We start from the raw sequence: 22,389 nt of genomic DNA on the forward strand, positions 1-22,389 counted from the left end.
GGTTTGTGCGGTCTATCGCTTCAAAGGAAACAGCGGCGGATGCATAGCGCATACAAAGGTCAGAGCCGTGTGGAGATAAGAGACGGTGCGGGCGACGGCCACAGCCGGGCAAAGTACGAACAGAGTTGTGCCACTCCCCCCCGTCTTTCCCGCGCTGGATTCCTGCTTTCTTGCTTGCGCGTGGGAGATTGAGTAGCAAGTTCTCCTTACGCCCGATTGCAAGATATGCCTTTGGTGCCGGAGCACAGCGTCGCCCCGCCTCCCTCCCTCCCATAACCCCACGGCCTTTCGCGCGACGGTCGCGTTTGCTTTCGGCCGTGCGTTCGCTCTCCGTGATAGCACGCGCGTCCCCCGCGTGCTTTCGGTCGCGCATACGGCGCGCGGCGACGATTTGATCGCCCTTGGAATCTATACGGAACCTCACGGCGACGACGACGCCGAAGGCAGAAATCCGGTTGAAGTGTCCATATAATTGCTATCGCAGTAAAAAAGTTAAAGTGACGTTTCGCAGCGTGAACGCGGGTCACGCGCAAGCGCATGGGTGCCATATATTTTCACTCCAGGTGCATTTCTGCCGTCGTGGTTCCGTGTAAAGTCCAATGGCGATAGCATCGTCCCCGCGCACCGTATGCTGTATGTACAAGTGAAAGCGTGCGACGGTGAGCCGAATAGCGCACAAGGGAGGAAAAGCGGGAAGGCTGCCCGGTAGGGAGGAGGGGCTGCCTGTACTCTCGTAGCAACTGCGTAGTTTGCGCAGCGGCGTGCGCCGTATCTTGACAGCGAGATCTGCAGATGCGACGAGATCGGGGTCGATCAACTGCGGTCCTACCGCCGCATGCGTTGCTGCTCCATCCTTCTCGCACGGCGCTCGGGAACTTCGATCACAAGAACCTGGCACCTCGATAGCGCGTACAGAACCTGTAGCAATTAAGTCAACCAGTGCACTTCGTTTGGCCATAACATCGGATCCGATTTTGACGGCAGTTTTTCCGAAAAAAAAAAGAACGTACATAGGTCGCACCGTTCTACAAGACGCACCGACGAAAAATTAAGAAAAAAAAACGCGTCTTATACACCGGAAAATACGGTATGCTGAATGTTTTGTAAATGTTATAGATGAACCAACCCAGCTAATACTGCAGAAGCCTGAGCAGCTGTTGTGAGTGTTCGTTGTGTTAACTTTTGATATTGCGGACTTCAGAAATGATGAAGACAAGGCATGTTTTACAAAGTGCAATACACATCTGTTTGCTATAATTTAATGGACGTGTACCAAGACTACACCGAATGGTTTGGAAATGTTCGGGAAGCTTTCCAAGTTAATACTGGAGAAGTCAAAATAGCTGTTTGAAGCATTCATTGGGTTTTGCGAACTATTTTTTGGTAGTGGTTGTGAACTTGCAAAGTGATCAAGGCTAGACATTATTAACATCATTGGGATATGCATTTATTTCTTTTTATTTTAGTGCAATAACCCTATGCTGAATGTTATGAATGTTTTTGGTGATTTATCCAGCCTATACTGGAGAAATCTCAGGCACTGTTGTAAGCGTTCATTTTGTGTTAACTTATCAAGGCTAGACACTTTTATTGTAATTGTGATATACATTTATTTATTGTAAGTGCAATAAAACTTGTCATTTTTGGGAATGTTAGAATAAAGAAATCCTACTTTGGATGCCGCTTTGAGTCCTTGAAAAACCTGGGGCAGGTCCTGGAAAGTGCTGGAATATCCTTGAATTTTTGCCTTGGAAACCTGTACGAACCCTGAGTAACAAACAAGACACCCACAGGACTATTGCTCAATTTAAAACTAAATGTTTTATTGTAAAGGCGAGGATGCAATCAAAATTCCGTGTGCGGGTGCAGTGTGTTGTAAATATAATGCCCAGCCGCACCTTCAAGCAAATCTATTTTGCGTTCAAACAGCACAGAAGACAAAACAGATATGCAGTCATTAACGTATTGCTCTATGTAGAATGCTTTGGAATGCTTTTACTAGTTTATCATCATTATCACTTTAATTTTATATGTTTGTAATCATTTATCATGCATGTTATTAGAAAAAAAAGATAAAAAGGCTCACACCCATAAGCCTTTCAGTGTGCAGAAAGGCACGATAATAGAGTGTCCTCGAAATTGTCTCGCGGTCTAAACTCACTGGTACAGCAGCCAGTTTGCCTAGTTTGTCAGTCTGCCAGTCTCTGTTAAGTTGTGCAATTTCTAGTTTTGCATTTATTTGTGTTGCTGTCCATATTACGCTGTCTTCTGAACATGTATCTGTACTGTTGACACCAACTGTGCACCTTGTTCAAGCAAAACAATTGTACATACCCAGAAGCTTTTCTGAGAAGCCCAGAACCCTTAAAAGTTTTTTCCAAGTGTCATGTATCCTTATGGTTGTTTGACTTCTTGCGTCTTTCTTAAGTTTACAAAGCTTTCATTGTTGGCAAGTTACTTTTTTATTTCTTATCTATGCTTTAGTGCTCAATGTTATTGGACTTAAAGCACATGAGAATTAGTGCGCTCATTAAGTTGTCTTTGTGTTTGCAGGCAGGAAATCGAATCCACTTTGGAGTTGATGAAGCGTGCCGAGCGTGACCTCAGTCAAAAGCAAAAGCAGTTGGAAGAATGGGAAAGCCGTTTGCAGCAGAAGGAGCAGCTTCTCGAGCGACGCAGAGGTTGCATGGTGATGTATACCTATTTGTCCATTGCATTTCGTGGAATTACTTTGTAAGCTAGCAGTGTTGTGATGAAGACCGTTTGGTGAAGTGTTAAGGCTTCGCAAGGTACTTTGGGGCGTAAAGGAGGATGTTTATTTGTCCATTGTTCTTTTATGCTTATTCAATTTTCCGTACGTATGCAATATGCTCCGATGGAAAATAAGCAGTTGTCAGTTTGTGCATCATATTGCTTGTGTCACCTTGTCACCATTGTGTTATTTTTTATGCTACAATGGTACACAAAGCAGTTATGTTAGTACTGCATATCTTTGGTATCTTGGGAACAAGGTTAGGTGATGGCTTGCCTACCTGCCTCTCTAGCAATGTAATCTTTACAAAAAGTGAGAGTGGAAGTGTTCACTTTTATCCCAAGATTTGATCGTGTGATGCTGATTGAAAGAAGTATACTTGTGGACATTATTCTTGGAAGGGTTGCAAGTACTATGATAGGTCGATTGATTGATTTATTGTCATATTAAAAATGTTGGCTACAAATATGTTACTGGCTTCTCCACAATGTTGGATTTTTGTACGAACAAAAGCATAATGTGAAGTGCTAACAAGCAGTTTGTTTTTTTTTGTTGCTTCTAGTGGTATCAAAAAAGGGAAGCTAGCCATACACATACCGTAAACTGTCAAGAGTCTGAAGCGCTATGTTTATAGATTTGGTTGGGTTCTGCTTCACTTTTTTATCATATACATTGAAAATCAGCGCATTTGTGCTCTGTATCATGGAAATTTAAATATCTGAGCTTTGATAACAGTTAGTACAGCCTTCACTGATTACTGCTGCAGTGTGACCTGTTTATACATCCAGAGATAGCTGAGATTTTAGCAGGACTCGATGCATATGACTGGCAAAATAACAGTATGTCATTGTGGTTCAAACAAAATTTATATTTCAGGAGCTATATGTTCATGATGTGAATACTTGGACTGTGGATCATGTGGTGAGTTTTACATTTGATGTGTTCATGACTATGATGAATAAACATTGCATAAGGTAGAAAAAAAGATTGTGACTCCTGATGTGTCTAAATGCAGGTATGAGTTTTTGTGATAAATATGTTTTATAATAATATAGCGCTGAAAGGAAAAATTGTCATCTACCTGACTGTAGGATGAGGCTACAAGAGAAAACTATACAGTTTTTTTTTAGAAAGCTTTGCACTTGAAGAGAAATTAATCCTGGTCCGGGACATTGTCGGGATAAAAAATTCATCCTTGTCCAGGAAAAAATAAAATTTGAAATATATTTCACAGATGTATGCCAACGTGACAACTGATACATCAAAGACAGCTAAGCTATATTAGCGATTTCTCGCACCCTTTGAAAATACCAAGGCTGTGTGCAGCATCACAGTGGTAACTTTCACCATTGCAGCCGTACAAAATCCGAATCCGTATAATGTAACGTGAGAAACAAGAATTGCAGACTACTGGTTAAAAAGACCATGCATATAAGTTGCTGTCTATTTGAATGAGATATATGCATGGTAACTTTTATTTTGTTATCATTTATAATTGCACTTCAAAGCGAATTCGGGGCTGTAGCACATTGTGCGTTGCATTTATGTTTGATCTCAACCACGTCTTCTCGCATGAAAACTGTTGCAGAACTCCCTGTAACAGCTTCTCTGTAAAAGAAAAGCGTGTTGGTTAGATGTAAAATTAGTGCTGTTTTCTTGCTGCGTTAACTCTTTGAGATAGCAGCAACTTGATTTGTACCGGTTGATTCATCTTGAAGGTATATTGAAGAAGCGTGATTGGATGAGGACGAGAAAACACACGTAACAGGATTAGCACTTACTGCCAACTAAACTTGATTTGAAGAAAACACCAGCCATTTATAGTCTAATGAAAAACCATCAAAGAACAAATCGAATTGACGCTTGTCAGTCCTGTTTTGTGTATTAAAATCAAAGCTTTTCTTTGCGAACCTCGCCGGGTTTCGTGATCGTGGGTGCTGTGGCCTGGCTGTATACCAGCCGAATCAATCGCAGCGGTGTAGGTGCGTGCGCCACTGGGTTCCTTGCATCACCACCAAATGGCACTTGCCTCCATGCATCCGCGTCAGCGACGGTGCTGGCCATGCGAGGGAAAGAAAAAAAAAAGAAAAAAAGAAGTTCGCCTTTGCGCATCTGAGGCTGCATTGGTAATGAAGAATTAAAGGTTTCTTGTGGATAGAATGGATTCGAATTGCGCTACATACGTATACACATGCTGCCTCTGACACAATGATGCATTCAAGGCATCTGTCGCACTCGCGATTAGTCAGCAACTCCACTTAATGAAAGGCTTGGTATAATTTGTGTGCGCCCGTGCTTGTGTGTGTTTGTGTGTGTCTGTACGTGCGCGTGTGTGCAGCATGTGCGTGTACTCGTGTTTCGACTCTTTGTGCACTCGGACAAAGCTTTGCTGTATATAGATTCCAACTTGTTGGATGTGCTGCATTGTTTGTTTTTTTTGTCCTCGTCCCATCGCACTATTTCAATATAGCTTCACCCTTTGAGAGTTCCGTATCACTTCATGTACAGAATTGATAATATGTACTGTAACACTTCTTGTAAATTATTTTCATTTCAGTTTCTCTGGGTTCAACAATTGGGATGTGATGGTATGTAATAGAAAAATTGCAGCTTTTTTTAGCTTTTTTTGCCAAATGAAACGAAGTCACTGGATTCTCCCTTTTTGAAATTGCCCTGTCTATGGGTGTTTTAGTTGTTAGCGTGTATTTCCACAGTACACTTTGTTCAGGGCAGCTGATCATTGTGCAGGTTTGGGGCATTTGTTCTAATACTTACTCATACAAGAAACCAATATCTGTCCATCATGCACTACAGTGTACAAGTGTACAAGTGTACAAGGAGGATGTCTTTATACTAGCTGACGTGTTTTTGATAGGTATACCATTCAAGAAACACATCTTCATTAAGACAGCATTTTTCATTTATCATCTTTAGCTAAGAAGTTGAATTTTAAGTAATAGCCTGATGCAAGGCAGTGGCAATAAAAAGGTAGTCGTGTTGACTCTCTGAGAGTTCTATGTCATTTCACATACAGAATTGCAAATTAGCTGTATTGACAGAAGTCGTACAAATTAGCAAGTCTATACAACATCCCTAACTCCCTCTCGGTCCTCCGCTCACACTGTATGCCATGCCTTGCATAAAGCATAGCAGTACTACAAGAACAGTTCTTTTTGTGTCTGTTGGTTGTCACCTTTTGCTTTTACACCGTTGACCTCATGCTCTTTTTTTTTTTTTTATTGATGCTTCCACCATACTTATAGCAATTTTCTGACGCGTTGTTGTGCAGATGCCACCAAGGACTTAGAGCAGTATGCAGAGCTGTTCCGCAGCCAGCAGATTCCAGGCAAACGACTGCTCCTTCTCACTGTGGAACACTTGAAGGACATGGGCATTGCCCCCTTGGGACACAGACTGGCACTGATGGTAGGAGCTGAGCAAGTTTCATTTGCTGCGACCGCTTTTTCTACCAAACGCTCAGGACAAAAAAAAAAAAAAAAAAAAATCATTCAACCCTCACTCCTCATTTGATCAAAACTTTAAACAACAATAGGTGGTGTGCACAACATACTGCTGTATTTTTCTCTTTATTCGTTGATTCATTATCAGGCAATATATTTAGCAGGGGTGAGTGAGTACTAGTATTATAAATAGAGAAAAATAAAATATATACTACTGTTTTAAATTAAAGTACTTCATTTGAGAATTTGGAATGCATGGAGAAATGCCAATGAATACAGTATGCCAACCATATGCGCGCACTCCATATGCAGTCTTCTAGCTCGGTTAAAGAATGTTGCAATTTTTTTTTCCAGAAGATTCCACTGAAACAACTTTTGATATCCACTATAATCTACTAAATATCATTGCCATGGGTCCTGTAGTGACCAAGGAGGGACCAAAAATGCCATGGGTCCAATAATAATCGCGTTTTAGAAATTTGAACGAACAATAACACAATAAATTATGGCTTAAAGGTGTTTTTAAGTATCTCGAGTTCGAGTTAAGTTATGATTGCAATAATGCAAGTACTACAAAGGGACATCTAAGACGTGTAAAACTTTATGATATCACATTTGTTTACATTTTCAGTAGAGTGCTTATTGGATTAACTTGTGAAAAAATTGGGGCAGTTTCGCACTAGTGTTGCGAAGACTGGGCAAACAGCGAAGCTGGCGGCCCCACCTAGCTTATTCTTGGTTTACCTAAGTTTTTGCGTGGTTATGCTTCGAGACTCGGCCAAGTTATGTGTAGTTATGGTAGGTCATGTTTATGTTCACTTGCCACTGGAAATTATATATATCAGGACTCGCAGGCCCGGATCGTTTTGGCGACGTTTCTGGTTGCTCAAATGGGTTTGCTCCCTATCGCGGGTTCGAATCTCAGAATCTTCTGCCATTCGCTGTCGTTTAGTCGCCGCTTCGGCGGCACGATACTCTGGATCGGCTCGAAGTTGTCTCACTCGCTCTCGAGTAGTGGCGCGTCGTCTTTCGCGCCGCACTTCCTCTTCCTGGGGAGTGACAATCTTCTTGGGTTGCCCCATTGCCTTCCGTAGCGATGTCAACACGGCAGCGAAGCGGAGCTATACATACCCCGTGGGACCCTGACGTCACAGTTTAGCTCCGCCTCTGCACAACTGTGGTGACCAATCCACATGACGTGGTGATGTCATGGCTAGGCAGGCAAAGCTATGCGGCGCGCGCGCACTGCATGGTGACGTCATGGCTAGGCAGGTGAAGTGATGCAGCTGCGCATGATGACGCCATGGCTCGGCTCCGCAGCTGTTGCGAGGCCCGGCGCAGCTGGTGCAAGGCGTTGCTAGGCGACGCATGTGACACAATCACTTGGCGAGGTTTTTTGGCGTACACCTAACGGCGCAAACGTCGCAACCACCGGCCTAAACAGCTTCGCTGTTAAAACACTTTTGTGAATAACAATGAGCCATATTATTTTATGAACATAAGCTTTATTGTAATGCCTACTTTAACAAAGACAAGCACTGAAAGTCTTTCTTGCCATTCTTTCCCTAAAACAACATTAATAATTTGTTAGAATTCGCTGAACAGTTTGAGATTCTGCAAAAAATAAGAATACCTCCATTTGAAATCCTCTTATGGATCTACCAATCACTAAAAGCGCCATTTTGCCACTGAAATAGCCAAAGGTCCGTTTACTCTAGCAGAAATATTCTTCAGTGGCAGCAATGATCTGATGTGACATTTCTGAACTGTATAACCTTTGTGCCATTGGTACTCTTCTCCTTCCATTTTTGTTGATGTTTTTATTGTAGTGAAAGTCATGCAATTTAATTTTGCCTTGAAAATGTGTGACACTTCTATTGTTTGTGTGAAACTTGCAGGATGAGATTGAGAAGCTTGCCATGGAAAACAGACGCAAGTTTGAAATGTCACAGCGTGAGGTGAGCTTGAACAACTTTGCCAACTCCTAGGCTTATCTTACATCCTTATCCTATCACAGATAGAGATTATACGGTAAGATAAGGAGTTGTATCAAAGAAGTGGTGCAACCTGATATTATTTCTCTTTCCACTGTAAAGATTGGTGTACACGTGTGTGATTGCTTGAAATCTGGTCGCGTGTATATTCTTACATAACTGTTTGCCTTTGGAAGTATATCAGAATCAGTTTAGTATTCACGTCAGTACTGAAGTATTATACAAAAGATGTTTATTTATACAGAAGGTGCTCTCTTGATTATAAACTGAATTGGGACCTCCTGTACAGGACAAAGGTAACCTACATAAAACAACAGTGAGAAGACATGAAACTTTTAAACATAAAGTTATATTAACTTTTGGAAATAAAGAAATTATCAAAATATAATGTAAGGATGATAATTAAAGAAACTCAAAAGGCACAAGCATTTCAACAACAGAAAAATGTCAAACATTAGTTGAAAAAATGGGCTGTCATGTTATTCCTGTTTCTTATCCATCAATCTCCTGTAGTACAGCTAGCTAGCTGTGGCTAACAATTTGCAACTCAGCCAAACCACTATACAGTAGACTTCCATTAATTTGACTCCGGTTAATTAGATTTTTCGATTGATTCAATCCCGAGTGAAGGTCTCGGCCGGTGCCCATGCGTTCTATGGGTCCAAACTTTCGTTATTTCGATCCCAAAATTGGCCTTCGCCAGATGATTCAAACTTGACCAGCCAGCATGCATGCATCCTTACCCGTGTGGTAACCCCAACAGTGACGCCTTTAGTGGTAGGTTCTGTCTCGGCGGAGCTTAGGGGACAGTGGTTGCTTAGTGGCTAAGGTGTTGGGCTGCTAAGCACGAGGTCGGGGGAACGGTCCCTGTGAAAAATGTATCAGCGGTGTTCTACTGTATTAGTCTCTTGGCCATTTTTCTTGCGAAAAGAAATCTGGTGCACATTAGATTTAGAGTTTATTTAGGAGCTTTAATGTTATCTCTACATTAGTTTACTTTGGACTCACATAAAGTGGGTGTGTGTTTGATTTGGGGGCATGCTAGAATCAGACAAATACTGCCAAATGAATCAGCAGTGTTTTCTGACGATTTTTCTGCATCTTGTTTAATTTGACCCACTGAATAAATCGATTGCTTTCGTCGGTCCCATCAGGGTCGAATTAATGGAAGTCGACTGTACAATACTGCACTCATCATGCCTGTCTAATCTGCACTTCACTAGCTCTATGGACTCATTTGCATGCAGACTTAATTGTTGTGCTCTTGTCTTTCCTAGTCCATGAGCCATGGCCAGTACCTCCTCCACCTTTGGGTCGTCTGCGCTGGGATCAGCAAGCTTTGCATCAGTGACAACGTCCTTTGGTTCCCTGGGATCCAGAATGCCATCGGTGCCAATGTCTATCTCAGAGCCAATGCTCCTGCGACTCACACTGCTGTTTGGCAGCCACGTTCGGCTGGGTGCGAGTCCCCGTGAACACAAGTGGAAGGCATTCGTGGAGTTGGACACGGGCGAAACGCATTTGGCCAGTGACGCAGCTGCCCGCTGCATCAGCAACGTCACCTTTGAGTGTGCCCAGTCTGGCCTTTTCCTCACACGTATAGCCCAGGTAAGGTAGGCAGTTGGAATGACACTGGTGGTCGAACTTAAAGAAAGTTTTCTCATCACATCTGTAGGAACGTGGTTGAAAGTTCTTCTAGCAAGTGCAGTTGTTGATGCTCAATACGTATTCTAATGGCATTGCCATTGATGCTTTATCAACTGTTCTGAAATACAGTCAGTTGCAACTCAATATAACAAACATGGATGTAACAAATTATTAGTTATACCGATGCTAGTTGAAAATGTTTCTTACTACAGTTAAACCTGCTTATAACGAACCTCCATAGAACGAATTCCTGGATATAACGAAGTTTTTCAATTCCCCGCCGTTACTCCATAGAAGCACATGTATTTGAGACCTCTACATAACGAAGTGGCAGCGGGAGACCCCCTCGATATAACGAATTTTCCCCTCCGACCACCTAGAGATTTTGCCCCAAATTTTGTCATTTTTGCGCGAGCAGCAACCGGAAGCACCTTCTCCGCCACGATGGAATGCGAAGCGAACGCACGTGTGCGAGGCGGCCCTGCATCCCTCGACCCGGCGATTTTGCCACCGCGGGCGTGACCTTTCCCCCTCCCTTCATTCAAATCTGATCCTGCCGCTTGCTGCAGCTGGCCTAGCCCGCCAAGCCGGCACTCTCTCCTTTTCCAGCTGATGTTGCCGACGCGCTGGTACACGCTGTGGCACATCAGACTCGATGAGCGCGGACACGCGCTGTCAAACGCTGGCGGTGTGTGGAAGCGCCGCTGGAGAAGCGAGCGAAGTGACCTTCGTGCTGTTATCTATCGCTTCAACACAAACTGAGCGCCGAGAACACACAGCACACAGAAAGCTATGAGCCGCCGACGCACCTACACTGCTAGACTCTGCCCCAACGCAGATCGCTTTCAAGATACGGCCTGCGCGACCGCGCGCCGCCCCGCTATCCCCCCCCCCCCTCTCGCCGGTGGCTCGAGCGCAACGGAAGAAGGCGCGCTTCCTTGCTTTTCTTGCGCGCGTGAGAGATTTAGACGCTAGTCGTTGGCTCCCCTCGCACGTTTTCACTCGCACATACAGCACACGGCGCGCGGCGACTGCGTTATCGCCCTTGGACTTTAGGGTACGGCCACGCTAGCGGGAAAAACACGCAGCAAAAACGCGCTTCAGAAACGCGCAGCAACACGTCATGCCGTGCGCGGCAAAAGCGGCAGGAATCGGGGGTCTTGCGGCGTGTCGTGCGAAATGTGTTCGAGACACATTTCTGCGGCAAATGCCGCGTGCCGCGAGATGAAGAACCAATCAAGAGCGACGAGGGTGACGTCACGGAGCCATCACAACCGGAACGCCGGAGGTCCGCGCCGGGTTGCAACACTCCAATTGCTAGTAGGTACATCGTTTGACCGCTGGCGCCACGCTGCGCCGCTCGCGCGTACCGCGTTTCTAGGTGATTTCTTTCGCCGAGGGCGCTCGAACGCAATCATATGGTTCGCATGAATGCAACGCTTGGAAGCGTGGCTCTATGGCTGAGTGGCTACGGCGCTCGCTTTGGGATCGTGCGTTCGCTGGTTCGAATCCCGCCCGGGTTAAAATTTTTTTTTCTTAATATCATGCTTTCCTTTTTTTTTCCTCTCTGTTTGCCAGCGCAGTCGCTTGAACCCCGGTGCCACGGCGGCAGCCGTGGTGCCGGGTGCCGACGCAAAGCGGCGGTCATTGGGGTGTTGCGGAGCGCAGCGTAGCAACACCCCAAATAAAAAAATACTGCTCCAGTCAGGTAGACTGCTCCCTCCCTGATAGTGAGATTATATTTGGATCATCAAAACAGTGATGCGTTTATAATACCACCGATCCCAACAGCAGGCTAGTCACCACCAGCCCAGCGTTTTCTCCGTCAACGCCTCCTCCGTTCCAACGGCGGCGGCTACAAACATGGTACGCGCGAGCGGCGCAGCGTGGCGCCAGCGTTCAAACGCTGTACCTACTAGCAATTGGAAGTACGCTGCCAGGTTTTCAACCAACGATCGTCGTCTCTCGCATGAAACAACGAGCGCTCGCGGTGTTGCTCGCCCGTTCGGAGAGCGCGGGAGATCTTATCGCGCTGCCGCGCGGCGAGACGCACGTGCCACGGTGGCCTCGCGGCAAGGCGCTGACGCGCGGCAACTTGCCGCTCGCTGCATGACGCGCGCATTTTTTGCCGCTAGCATGGCCGTACCCTTATATACGGAATATCTATGAGCCAAAACCAATTTTAGGGCCACAATGCGTCATGGACACCATCTTTATATAGCAAATACGGATCTCAAGGGCCATACTTTTGCTGGCGGAAACCGAAAATATGTCATTGTTGTCGCCCCCGGCACTTTGGGCGGCCAATGCTATCGTCAAGCCACCAAGCCAAGCGACATGAAAAGTCAAAATGGCCGCTTGGGCCGGCGCGGGGTGGCAGTTCGCAATGTATGATGCGGGAACGGTCCCACAGTTGCGTCACAACAGCGGGGTTACCAATGCATTGAGTTCTATGGGAGCTGTGCCGGGACCGGTCGAAAACGACGTAACAGCCAGGAGAACGCAGAACCCGGGAACGTAACAGCGAGGTTCTACTGTAACACTATACGACGTTACGACGCCATCGTGACGCTCGCTCTTCGTTTCCGATGCCTCGCTCTTGTGCGAAACGACACGCGTCCACGCATCCGGTACCTGGTGTGACATTCCGAGGATGAGTGCTTCGACGAAAACGGAAAACGGGTGCGCGTTCCAATTGAGGGCGCGTTAGAATCGAGTAAATACGGTAAACGTTTATTTTTCGAATTTTCGTGCCGAACCTGCATATAACGAAAACCTCTTTATAACGAAGTTTTTCGGGAATTTGTCAATTTTGTTATATCCAGGTTTAACTGTAGTACAGTATAGACCACTTATAACCTAACCGCTTATAGTGCAGGACCTGATATAGTGCGGTCTTTTCAGACTCCCGTTAATTTTCCCATAGCACTTCATGTATACACGTATCACTTAAAGTGCAGTTGCGGGAAACGAAATACCGGTTACAGTGCGGTTGCCTGGGAGTACGGAAGTCAGCGGAGACGGTGAATGCTCCCCTCAAATGGGCGCCCCAAGGAGTGCTCGAGGAAGAAAGAGAAACGAAGTGGAGGAGAAGGGCACGTGGTGCGAACGAACAGCCAGTGAGGCTGAAACCAGAATCTTGAGTGCGAGTCGTGAAATATCACGGCGCGCATAGCGAGCGAGGGCCACGAAACTTCCAACGCACAACGCCTGCCAACGCTCGCTTCACGATAACGGCAGTAAACGAAACTTCAGGGAGCGGGCGGCGCCGGCACAGCACGGCAAAGGGCGCACACGGAGACCGTGGAATGTGAGGGAGAAGGGCGGCAGGAAAGCGGACTTCGCCTCGGCAATTCCGCCGCTTCGGTGGCTCCCCTCGCCCTCCCTCGTAGCTCCCTCACTTTCGACTGTCACCGTGCGCACCTGCCGCCGTGCAGGCGCCGCCGCTCCAGCCGGCCCGACGCCAGCTCCCCGAAGTTTCGTTTTCTGCCGTTATCGGGAAGCGGGCATTTGCCAGCGTGGGCAGTTTCGTTGGCCGGCCTGGGACAGCGCCGCTGCTTCCCTCTGCGCCGTAGCCGCAGCGTGCAAGGTCAACACATGACTAGAAAGTAGAGGAAGCATAAAGGAGAAAGAAGGGTTCACTGCCATTTTCTACGCGTGGCTATGGTAGCGTAGCTGAGACGTCGGCACGTACACTCATGTTCTGGAGCAACGCAGAATCGTTGACCTTGCCATTTGAGAGAGGGTGAAATTTCCGCCGCATTTTTTTTTTCTTTATTTTTTTTGTTTTGTTCGCGTGCGACATTGAGGGGTATCTCCTAAGCTTTTACTCTATGGCGGCGCCGGAGCAATGCCGGTCGGATGCGCCGCCGCGTGATTTGATTCGAATTAACGAGATTCGACTGTAAATTGAATGCAAACGTTCGAGCCGCATTCCTCGACTGTCGCATACGCGTAGCGGCTCGATGCACACTGTTTTGCATATGTGCAGGCCTTGAAAATTGTTGCTTTGGATATAGTGTGGTACCGCTTACAGTGCTGATATTCGCCACTCCGGCGACTTACGTTATAAGCGGTCTACACTGTATCAATATCTAATAAACATACGGTTATAACAAATATTAGATATAACGAAATTATTTTCTTGTCGGATGACAACTTTGTTATACTCTACTGTATATTTAGTTGGTGCTGTTTGATATAAAGTTGTGTTACTTGTTCCAACTTGCTCTGACTTAGAACTTTTCTTTAATTTTCAGGGCCTTCAATGCTTTCGTTTTCAAGCTTGTGATGGTGTTCTTTTTTTCAGCCACCATTTGTGATGGACCGATGGTGCATTGGCATTACTCCGGAAACAGTCGTGACATGCGTCGTAAATTATGAGGTGGCTATTCTTTATTTTATGCATGTGTGTGTGTGTGTGTGTGTGTGAAGGCTTTTCTAGTATTGTTTTTTAAGGCACTCATGATGCTCATTTCATTTTCCTGGTGCAATGAGTGGCACTTGCACAGCACCATTTGTAAGAAGGCATTGTGAAAAGCAAGTTTTATGACAGTCCCTATGCTTACAGAGAAGATAGTGCAGGTACATCGCGAGACGTGCTAAACTTGTACATATGCATGTGACTGGTTCTGAATTCATATAAGTTAGTTAAGGAGGCAGCAAAGTGCAACATTTAATCTCTTTTAACTGTTTGACATTTCAAAACTGCATGCATTACCATGATTGAGAGAAGCCGATCATTAGAAAAAGAAATTAAAGCCAGTTTAAAGAAAAACAATTTCGTGATTAAAGTGTGGCACTAATAGCGTATGTGTAGCATCGGGGACTTCACGAGATATTTTCATATTCTGGCCTTTCTCGCACGCAAAAAACTTCCCGAACCTTCTTGACTGTGTTTTCGCTTACTTTGGACGGATGTTTAATCATTCCTTGTTGATAAACAACTGATTAGTTCCAGGATGGTGCTGCCAAAATTCATGATGCCATAAAAAGCTGGTGTAGAAATTTCATGATGGTGCTGCAACCTGTCTTTCATTTTTATGTACTTTTGGCTTTACAATAAACTATTCATTAGTGATTACACCTACACTATCTAGTAGACAGACATGATCACTCCATCTCCACGCCAGAAATCACACCTACTTCGCTCCCCTGACACTCTGTCCTTCTATCCCCAAAATCACTTTTCTTCTATTGGGAGACAGTTGCCTGAATCCCTCCGCGTATCAGTTCCCTTCCTCGTAATCTTTCTTGGTACTCGTGGTACTTGGGCCTGGGGTCCAAGACACGAAGGCCCTGTGAGTTGTCCAAAGTGTGCTGCTGCAGCATAGACAGCAGACATTCACCACTTGTGGCTCTGACAAGGAACGAGAGCTATACTTGCGAGAGCATTCTCGGAGCTGCCAACCTGTGAACTGATCAAACTGAGTTACGTTGGTTCATGGATAATGAGTTCTGTAAGCCACCACTTCAATTCTTACTTAAGGAGAGCCTATACGCTTTCATTTACATACCCATATATGCTGAAAGACATATATGGGTCTCTGCTTGAATTAAAAAAAAGAAAAGTGCCTACACTCACATTTGGTATTACAGGCATGTAATGTACTACTACTTTAGCTGAACCTAATATAGTATTCCTCTCCGGCATTCCTTAATGCACTGTGGAGAAAATAAAGTAATATAAAATCTATTCCATACCAATGGCTCATGCATGTCTCCCTCTTTCTCACAGCTCTGCGTACTGGAGCCACGGTCAACGCTGCTGAGCCACCGGGTGCGCCCAGAAGGAAGTGCACCCGAACAGATTGAGGTGGTCCTGAGGCTATCTGCACTGTCTCCCCGCCGTGAGGATGCCTCACGGTCCTCCTCCCGGCGAGAGGCCCACTCGGCTCCGTCCAGAGCACGCCGCCTCTCAGAGGACCTGCTGCCCGAGGCCTGGCGTCAGCGCAGCAGCCTCTTTGACAGCTTCTCTCCAACTCGAAGGCCCACGCATCGCCGATCACGTGAGCTCTTTTCCTTGCCACCACACCGAGTGCCGAGATCTTTTGTTTCACCTGGAAGAATAGAAGTGTCTTTGGCATGACGTGTCTCCTTGCCTTCTTTGGTTTGACTGTGGTTTGACAAGTGGCAGAGTGACACTGTTTATTCGGAACAAAAGGCGCGCCTGCACACACACACACGCACGCACGCAGTGGAATCTCATTGATGCAATTCTGCATAATACGTTTTTCGGGATAGAGTCGAGTCCCGCTTCAACTAAATTCACGGGACACGCGAAAAATTTCGTTGTGGCGGAACTTAATTGACGCGAAATTGGTATGTATATAGGTATGCCAAACGGCAAAGCCGCGAACGAAACTAAAATCATCGTCCGGGAAATCTTCGCGATGGCGTGGGGGCAAAGGTTGAGACGTACCGAAGGCAGTCGATAAAGTGTCAACTTCACGAGAGAATGCATTTTGCGCCGCTGTTACAGCATTTTTCGTACATTTCGGCCGATCGCGAAACACTCATTTCGCGGCACATGCACCGTCGCAATGAAGCGGCTTGAATTATCACAATTTCACTGCATATTTACGACAAAGTCTAAGCTTGGCAAGCTTGCGCTTACCGGACGTGTTATTTGCAGAAGTCGGTCAACCTGGATTTCTTACGCTTAACGGTAACCAAAGGCATTACGCGAGTCTCAGTCCATTAAAAGAGCCATCGCAATCGTGGGTTCTGATAACTTTTCTGATGAGGTGAAAAGGATCCATTACTTTCAAAGCAGTCGCCGGAGTCAGTGTGTCTAGCGGATTGTCATTTTCTTCAGACGAGGAGACGTTAGCATCTTGTTGACAACAGCGGCTGCGGCGCGGCGTGGGTGCTATCTTGAAAGCAATCGGCGACGTGCACAAAGTGAGCGCCTGCGCGGGCCTCATCTTCAAAGCGATCTGCGATGTGGGCAAAGTGCAACTAGTGCCGGTGGAGTCGTGTGTGCTGTACTTTTGACGTTTAGTTCTCGGTGAAGCGAGAGAGGGCACGGAGGTCAATTCGCTCGCTGCTATTGCCGCGCCTTCTCACTCCAGCGTGTTGACACCGAGTTACCTGTGTGCGTGTGACACTGTGCTCGGTAATTAAGCTAGCAAATGTTTACAAGTTTATACGGCCAATAAAACTACTATCCTTAGTTCGTATAGCTGTCTACTAATCTGCTATTGCAATCGATGCTTCACCTTTCAGGCGAAACTGCGAGATTTTTTCCTTCCGCTTTCTGCCTCGGTGATCATATGTGCCTTCTCCTCGAGAGAGCGAAATTTACGCTTCTTCGTTGGCATAGCCATTTTGACCGGACACAGACCACGGAAACTGGCAGCGATTGCGGTGATACTCTGCAGTCTTGCGCAGGCGTGGCTATGGATTGCAGAGGCTTAAATCGGTACTTTGAATTTGATTTCGTTCGCGAAAACCTCGTTCAAGTGGACATATGATCATCACAGCTTTCGAAGGGCCTTCTAATTTGACTACTTGGCAGTTCCAATTTAATTCAGTCCCAGTTTCGTTCACGAAAAGTTCGTTGAAGCTGAAATACCAAATAAAACGCCTTCATTATGAAGGGACTTTTTTTGTATTACTTTCTATGGGCAGCTGAAGGGGGGGAATCAGAAAATCTTTGTTGTGGCAGAAATTTCGTTGTAGCGGCATTCGTTGTAGGGGGATTCGACTGTAATACATTTTTTTCTTTTCTCGATAATACAATTTGCTTGGATAATACGTCGGATGATTTGATTTATTTTCCGGTTTCTGTGAAAATCGTATCAACGAGATTCCACTGTACATGTATCAACGAGATTCCACTGTACATACATGTGTGTGTACGCACGTACACACATACGCATGCACAGTTACTCAATATACAAATGCTAAGAGATTTTGATCAAAGCAGAATTCTCCTCTACAACAGTGCAAGCAAATTACATGTAGTATGACACTTAGTTGCTTTTAAAGGATTCAAACTGTAGGTGTAGATATCCTGTGAAATTAAAACTAAGTTGTTATATTCATTTTTTTTTGTCAGTTATCTCTTCAGCATTTAATATTCATTTTATAAACCTACATTGAGGTTACAGGGGCTCTGGAAATATATCTGACGTGTGGGGGTGAGGTCTGGGGGCTCATGTCGCATCGTGTAGTTCACTTCTCTCTCTCTCTCTCTCTCTCTCTCTATATATATATATATATATATATATATATATATATATATATATATTATTTCTCAAAGTGTGGGACAAAATACATGGGCATTCCAGTTACTTTTGTGCTTCATTGTATGAAACAGCATTTTGGTAAAAACATAAGTGGAACAACAGTGCATTTTTACTGCGAGTTTGAAGGTGCATTTCTTCAAACTGGTGCCATTCTGGAAATTCATTCCAAGTGGATACGCCTGGCAAGCTCACCGGCTACAATTCGTAAATTGCAATATGCATCGTAAAGTAATTAAGAAGTTAATTAGTTAATTTTTGTTCATTAGTTGAGTATGTGTTTGTTTTCGTGTGCTACTAATGTCCGCCTCATCGAATAACCCAGCTCAACGATAAGAATTATGCTACCTGCCACAGGCGACTTGTAAAAATTCCGTAAAACTTTAAAATGAACACCCTGTGTATCAACGACCACTGACGAAGCACAGTGCAGAGAATGGAAGGCTGCAGTCTGATTTAAATCGTGCTTTTCTAGGAATCGGCTTCCACCGGTGTTAATTATCTTCTCTCTCTCTCCCTTTTATCTCTTCCCTTTCTACGTTCCCCTAGCATAGGGTAGCCAACCGGACTCTTGACTGGTTAACATCCCTGCCTTCCTTATATTCCTCCCTCTTGCTTTTTGGAGCTTCCAAAACCAAAATGTCTTGCAGCGAAGAGTCAAACAAAACTTTGCACAAGCCCGCATAACTTTCTGGTATCAAAATTAGTATTTTAGTGGGAAATTTTTTTTGCTGGGAGGTGCTTTTACTATTGAAATGTGTAGCATGACCTCATCAAGTAACAAGGATGGACTTTAGTGTTGCTTTCAGAGGTGCGCGTGATGAAAATGTACTATTGATGCAGATCTAGACGTGATATTTTAGGAAGAATGCAGGCGTTCAAGACTAACACATTCAACAAACTGGTGGCATTTCCCCCAATGACATTCGGTTCTTACATCACCATCCTATTGTATGATTTACTCGGCGATATTTTCGTTAGAAATTTCTGACCTTTCAAGAGATGGGGTCTACGTCTGGTTACCCAATGTGGGTTGTCGTACTTTCATTGCATAGCTCATCTCGATTGGCAGAGGAATATAGATCGTCTTTGTTGTTTTCTATTTCCTCCCACGTATTTTGCAATTTGTAATAAAATCCTGCATAAGGTATCTGTCTGTTTAAATAATGTTCATATATCTAAATGGCTTTTTATCAGTCGAAGTTTACTGTAACTGCTCGCTATTTTATTATTGCGATATCAATTATATAGACACTCCAGGTGCATTTCTACCACCGCCGTCGCCGTGAGGTTCTGTATTAAGTCCCTGGGCAGGCGCTGTCCCGGGCAATAAGATTGTAGCCGTGCGCCGTATGCTCTATGTGCGAGTGAAAGCGCGAGGGTGAGCCGGGGATCGCGGCTCGCGCACGCAAGGGTGGGAAGCGGGAAAGAAGGGCGCGTTTTACTCCACGCCGCCCGAGCGATCACACACGCCCGCCGTGCTGCAAGGCTCCGGGGGGAGGCCGTGTACAACGCCGTGCGCTTCCGCCCGGGCAGCTGTATCTTGAAAGCCATCTGCGGCAGGGGCAGAGTCCTTCCTCCCTGCGCTGTGTTTTCAGGCTTAGTTCGCATTGATGCGAGCGGTGGGACGAAGGTCAATTCGTTCGCTGCTGCTGCCGTGCTTACTCACTACAGCGTTTTGACAGCCCGTTTCCGCGGTCATCGAGTGAGATGCGTTCATGTTTGCTTGTGCGCGCGCGACACCATGCTTGTTAGCTTAGTTAGTATGCCTATGTTTACAAGTTTACACGGCTGATAAAACTACCATCCATACAGCGTATGCATATAGCTGTCCACTGGTTCACAATCGCAATCGATGCGTCGCCTTTCGGCTGAAACTGCGACTTTTTGACTGAGAAGATAAGAGCGTCGTTATCTTTGTCGGCAGCAAGATAGGAACCAGGAGAAATAATAGCAATGTTGATGTAATACTTAATATATGTTTACCTGCAGCCAGTCTCTGATGTTCTTGTAGTCAGAAAAAAAAAATTCTATTGGAATTGAGCTAAAAAAAACAACATTGCGTGTGCTTCGAAAACAAGCACACCCTTCTAGCATACACATAGGCCCCATGTACTTTCCAAAGTACACCTACATTCATTTTCTTGCGATGCTATGAATATGTATAATATATAGAATGTAATACATGCATTCATCGTTTACGCCATTCTTTTCTAAAACTTCCACACAAACTTCAGCTTCGAGAAGCACATGCTATGCTAACAAAAAATAAAGAAGGTGCATGTACAGTAGCACCTGCTATGTTCAGCACTTCTTTGGCGATGAATAGATCAAATACATCATGCAGCTGACAAAAAACTACAATGGCGGGACCCTTCTTAGCAAAATGGTGTACTAAGGAACACAGTATGTTCGTCAATTATTTACAAATGAAAATGGTACTGTACTTTATGTACACTGGGCATTAATGGTTTAACTAGCCAAAGTAGTCGCTAGCCTCACGAGTGGTGGGAGGGAAGAGGAGGGCGGGGGGGTTGGTCGGAACAGCTTTGAGTGTGGGAGCATGCCTCCACTGGTTCAGAACCTGTTGGGGCGACTGCCCCACTGCCCCCCCGGTTCCCGAGCCCCTGGTTACAGTTTTGATTGTCGATCATTTTACGTGTCTTAATGTTTCCAATGTTCAATTTATAATGTTACTACTTGGTTTTTCATTGTCAATTCCTGCCCATTTATGTACAATTGAATGTATATTCTGTGTACAGATGCAATCCAGCCTTTTGTATGATCTTGTCGAGCGGTTAGTTTTGTGATGCTGTTTTCATTATTCTCTCAGTGCTCAGTACTTGTCAGTTCATATTCATCTGCTCACAAGACCTCATTCCTTTACATGCTTAACATGAGAGGTACCACTACGATGTCTTCACTTTGGGACCTGTTCTTGTATATACTACTTATTCTATAGTTCACTTTTACCACATATGGACATCATTAAACTTCAAACTTCAAGGTACAGCAGTTTGTGACTTGGAAGAAACTTGTGCCTTTGAAACCATATTGCCACTTGGCAGCAGTGAATGCAGCACGCGCCGTAGGCTGTTGAGGAATCTAATGACGTGGCTGTCATGCTGTCTGCCATTTATTGGGATACCATTGTACATTCTGGATTATACACTGAGATAACTACTCATGTTTGAGAATGTACTACAGTAATTGTTTCTCGCATGTACACTTTGATAAGTTGGGCCCACCATTCTACATATGGCTACATTTGAGATGCATGAATATTCTGATGTCGTGAGCATATCAGGTGACAACATAAGTGTGATAATACATAGCATGTTTAATCTGACAAAATGTACTACATAGCACATGCTCTTGCTTTTTACACGCTGTTTCTCGAATTGAGTTTCTCGAATTGAAGTGGGCAGTCGACTGAAGCTCATGTCATACTATCCACATACGTTGCTCTTGCAGGTTCCGGTGGTGACGGCTGCTGGGGTGCATCGATGCTGTCAGCAGCACGTAGTGGCTCTCCGCTGTCTTTTGCGCCCCGACGGCTGCTGTCATCGCCTGCCGGTGGAGACCTGTCGAGCGAAGAAGAGGAGGAATGCCTGGCCCACCTCGCCTCAGAGCTCGGAGGCAGCGGCACTGCTTCGACCGGGAGAAGCCGCCTCAAGGAGCACCGGCGCCACCGGCTGGCATTCTCTCTTCACTCCAGCTCGGAGGACTCCCTGAGTGACCAGGGCACCTCTAGTCTCCGGTCACACTCTCTCGCAGGAAATGCCACTGCGGGTGAGTCAGGGCGCAGGGCCTTTCATCTCGTTGACATGCATCTTTATCCTTTTACGCTTGAACATCGACATAATGAAGCTGCTACTCCCAGCCAAAATCAAGGATCTCGTAAAAGTGACACTTCTGTGCTTTTTAATTCCAAAATTTATGCTGTTGACTTTGCACTACAGCAAGTTTTGCTTGCAAACTTGTCACTGATTTTATTTGTGCTTATGCTTAATGAAGTCTGTCTTGGCCATTATTCTTTTTCCTCCTTTTTATTTTGAATTTGGATGTTTTCCTAAGTTACACAATGCTATATACAAACAACAGCTATTATCGAACGACACATTGATGTATTATGAATTTTAACAAAATATAATGAGTACATAATTCTAATTAGGGAATTTTCCTCCCAGAATGGTCTTGGCTGACAAGAGACAGGGGTGATTGGAGATAGCAAGGAGAGGCCTTTGTCCAATACACCTAAGTTAGACTGACAAAGATGATGAATA

The 22,389-nt window shown here is 45.2% G+C and overlaps 1 protein-coding gene across 1 annotated transcript in view; it reads left to right on the top strand.

Annotated features, from left to right (window-relative positions):
• LOC119440411 (mitogen-activated protein kinase kinase kinase 20-like) overlaps nt 1-22,389 on the top strand; it is a 53,385-nt gene that overhangs the window by 20,005 nt on the left and 10,991 nt on the right. Inside the window, 10 exon segments of the mRNA XM_037705322.2 lie at nt 2,554-2,689; nt 3,629-3,673; nt 5,310-5,340; nt 6,042-6,178; nt 8,112-8,171; nt 9,485-9,575; nt 9,577-9,815; nt 14,164-14,238; nt 15,592-15,862; nt 21,578-21,895. Coding sequence (XP_037561250.2) covers nt 2,554-2,689; nt 3,629-3,673; nt 5,310-5,340; nt 6,042-6,178; nt 8,112-8,171; nt 9,485-9,575; nt 9,577-9,815; nt 14,164-14,238; nt 15,592-15,862; nt 21,578-21,895 — 1,403 coding nt within the window.

The sequence above is a fragment of the Dermacentor silvarum genome, chromosome 2 (assembly GCF_013339745.2).
Source record: "Dermacentor silvarum isolate Dsil-2018 chromosome 2, BIME_Dsil_1.4, whole genome shotgun sequence".
NCBI classification, from domain to species: Eukaryota; Metazoa; Arthropoda; class Arachnida; order Ixodida; family Ixodidae; genus Dermacentor; species Dermacentor silvarum.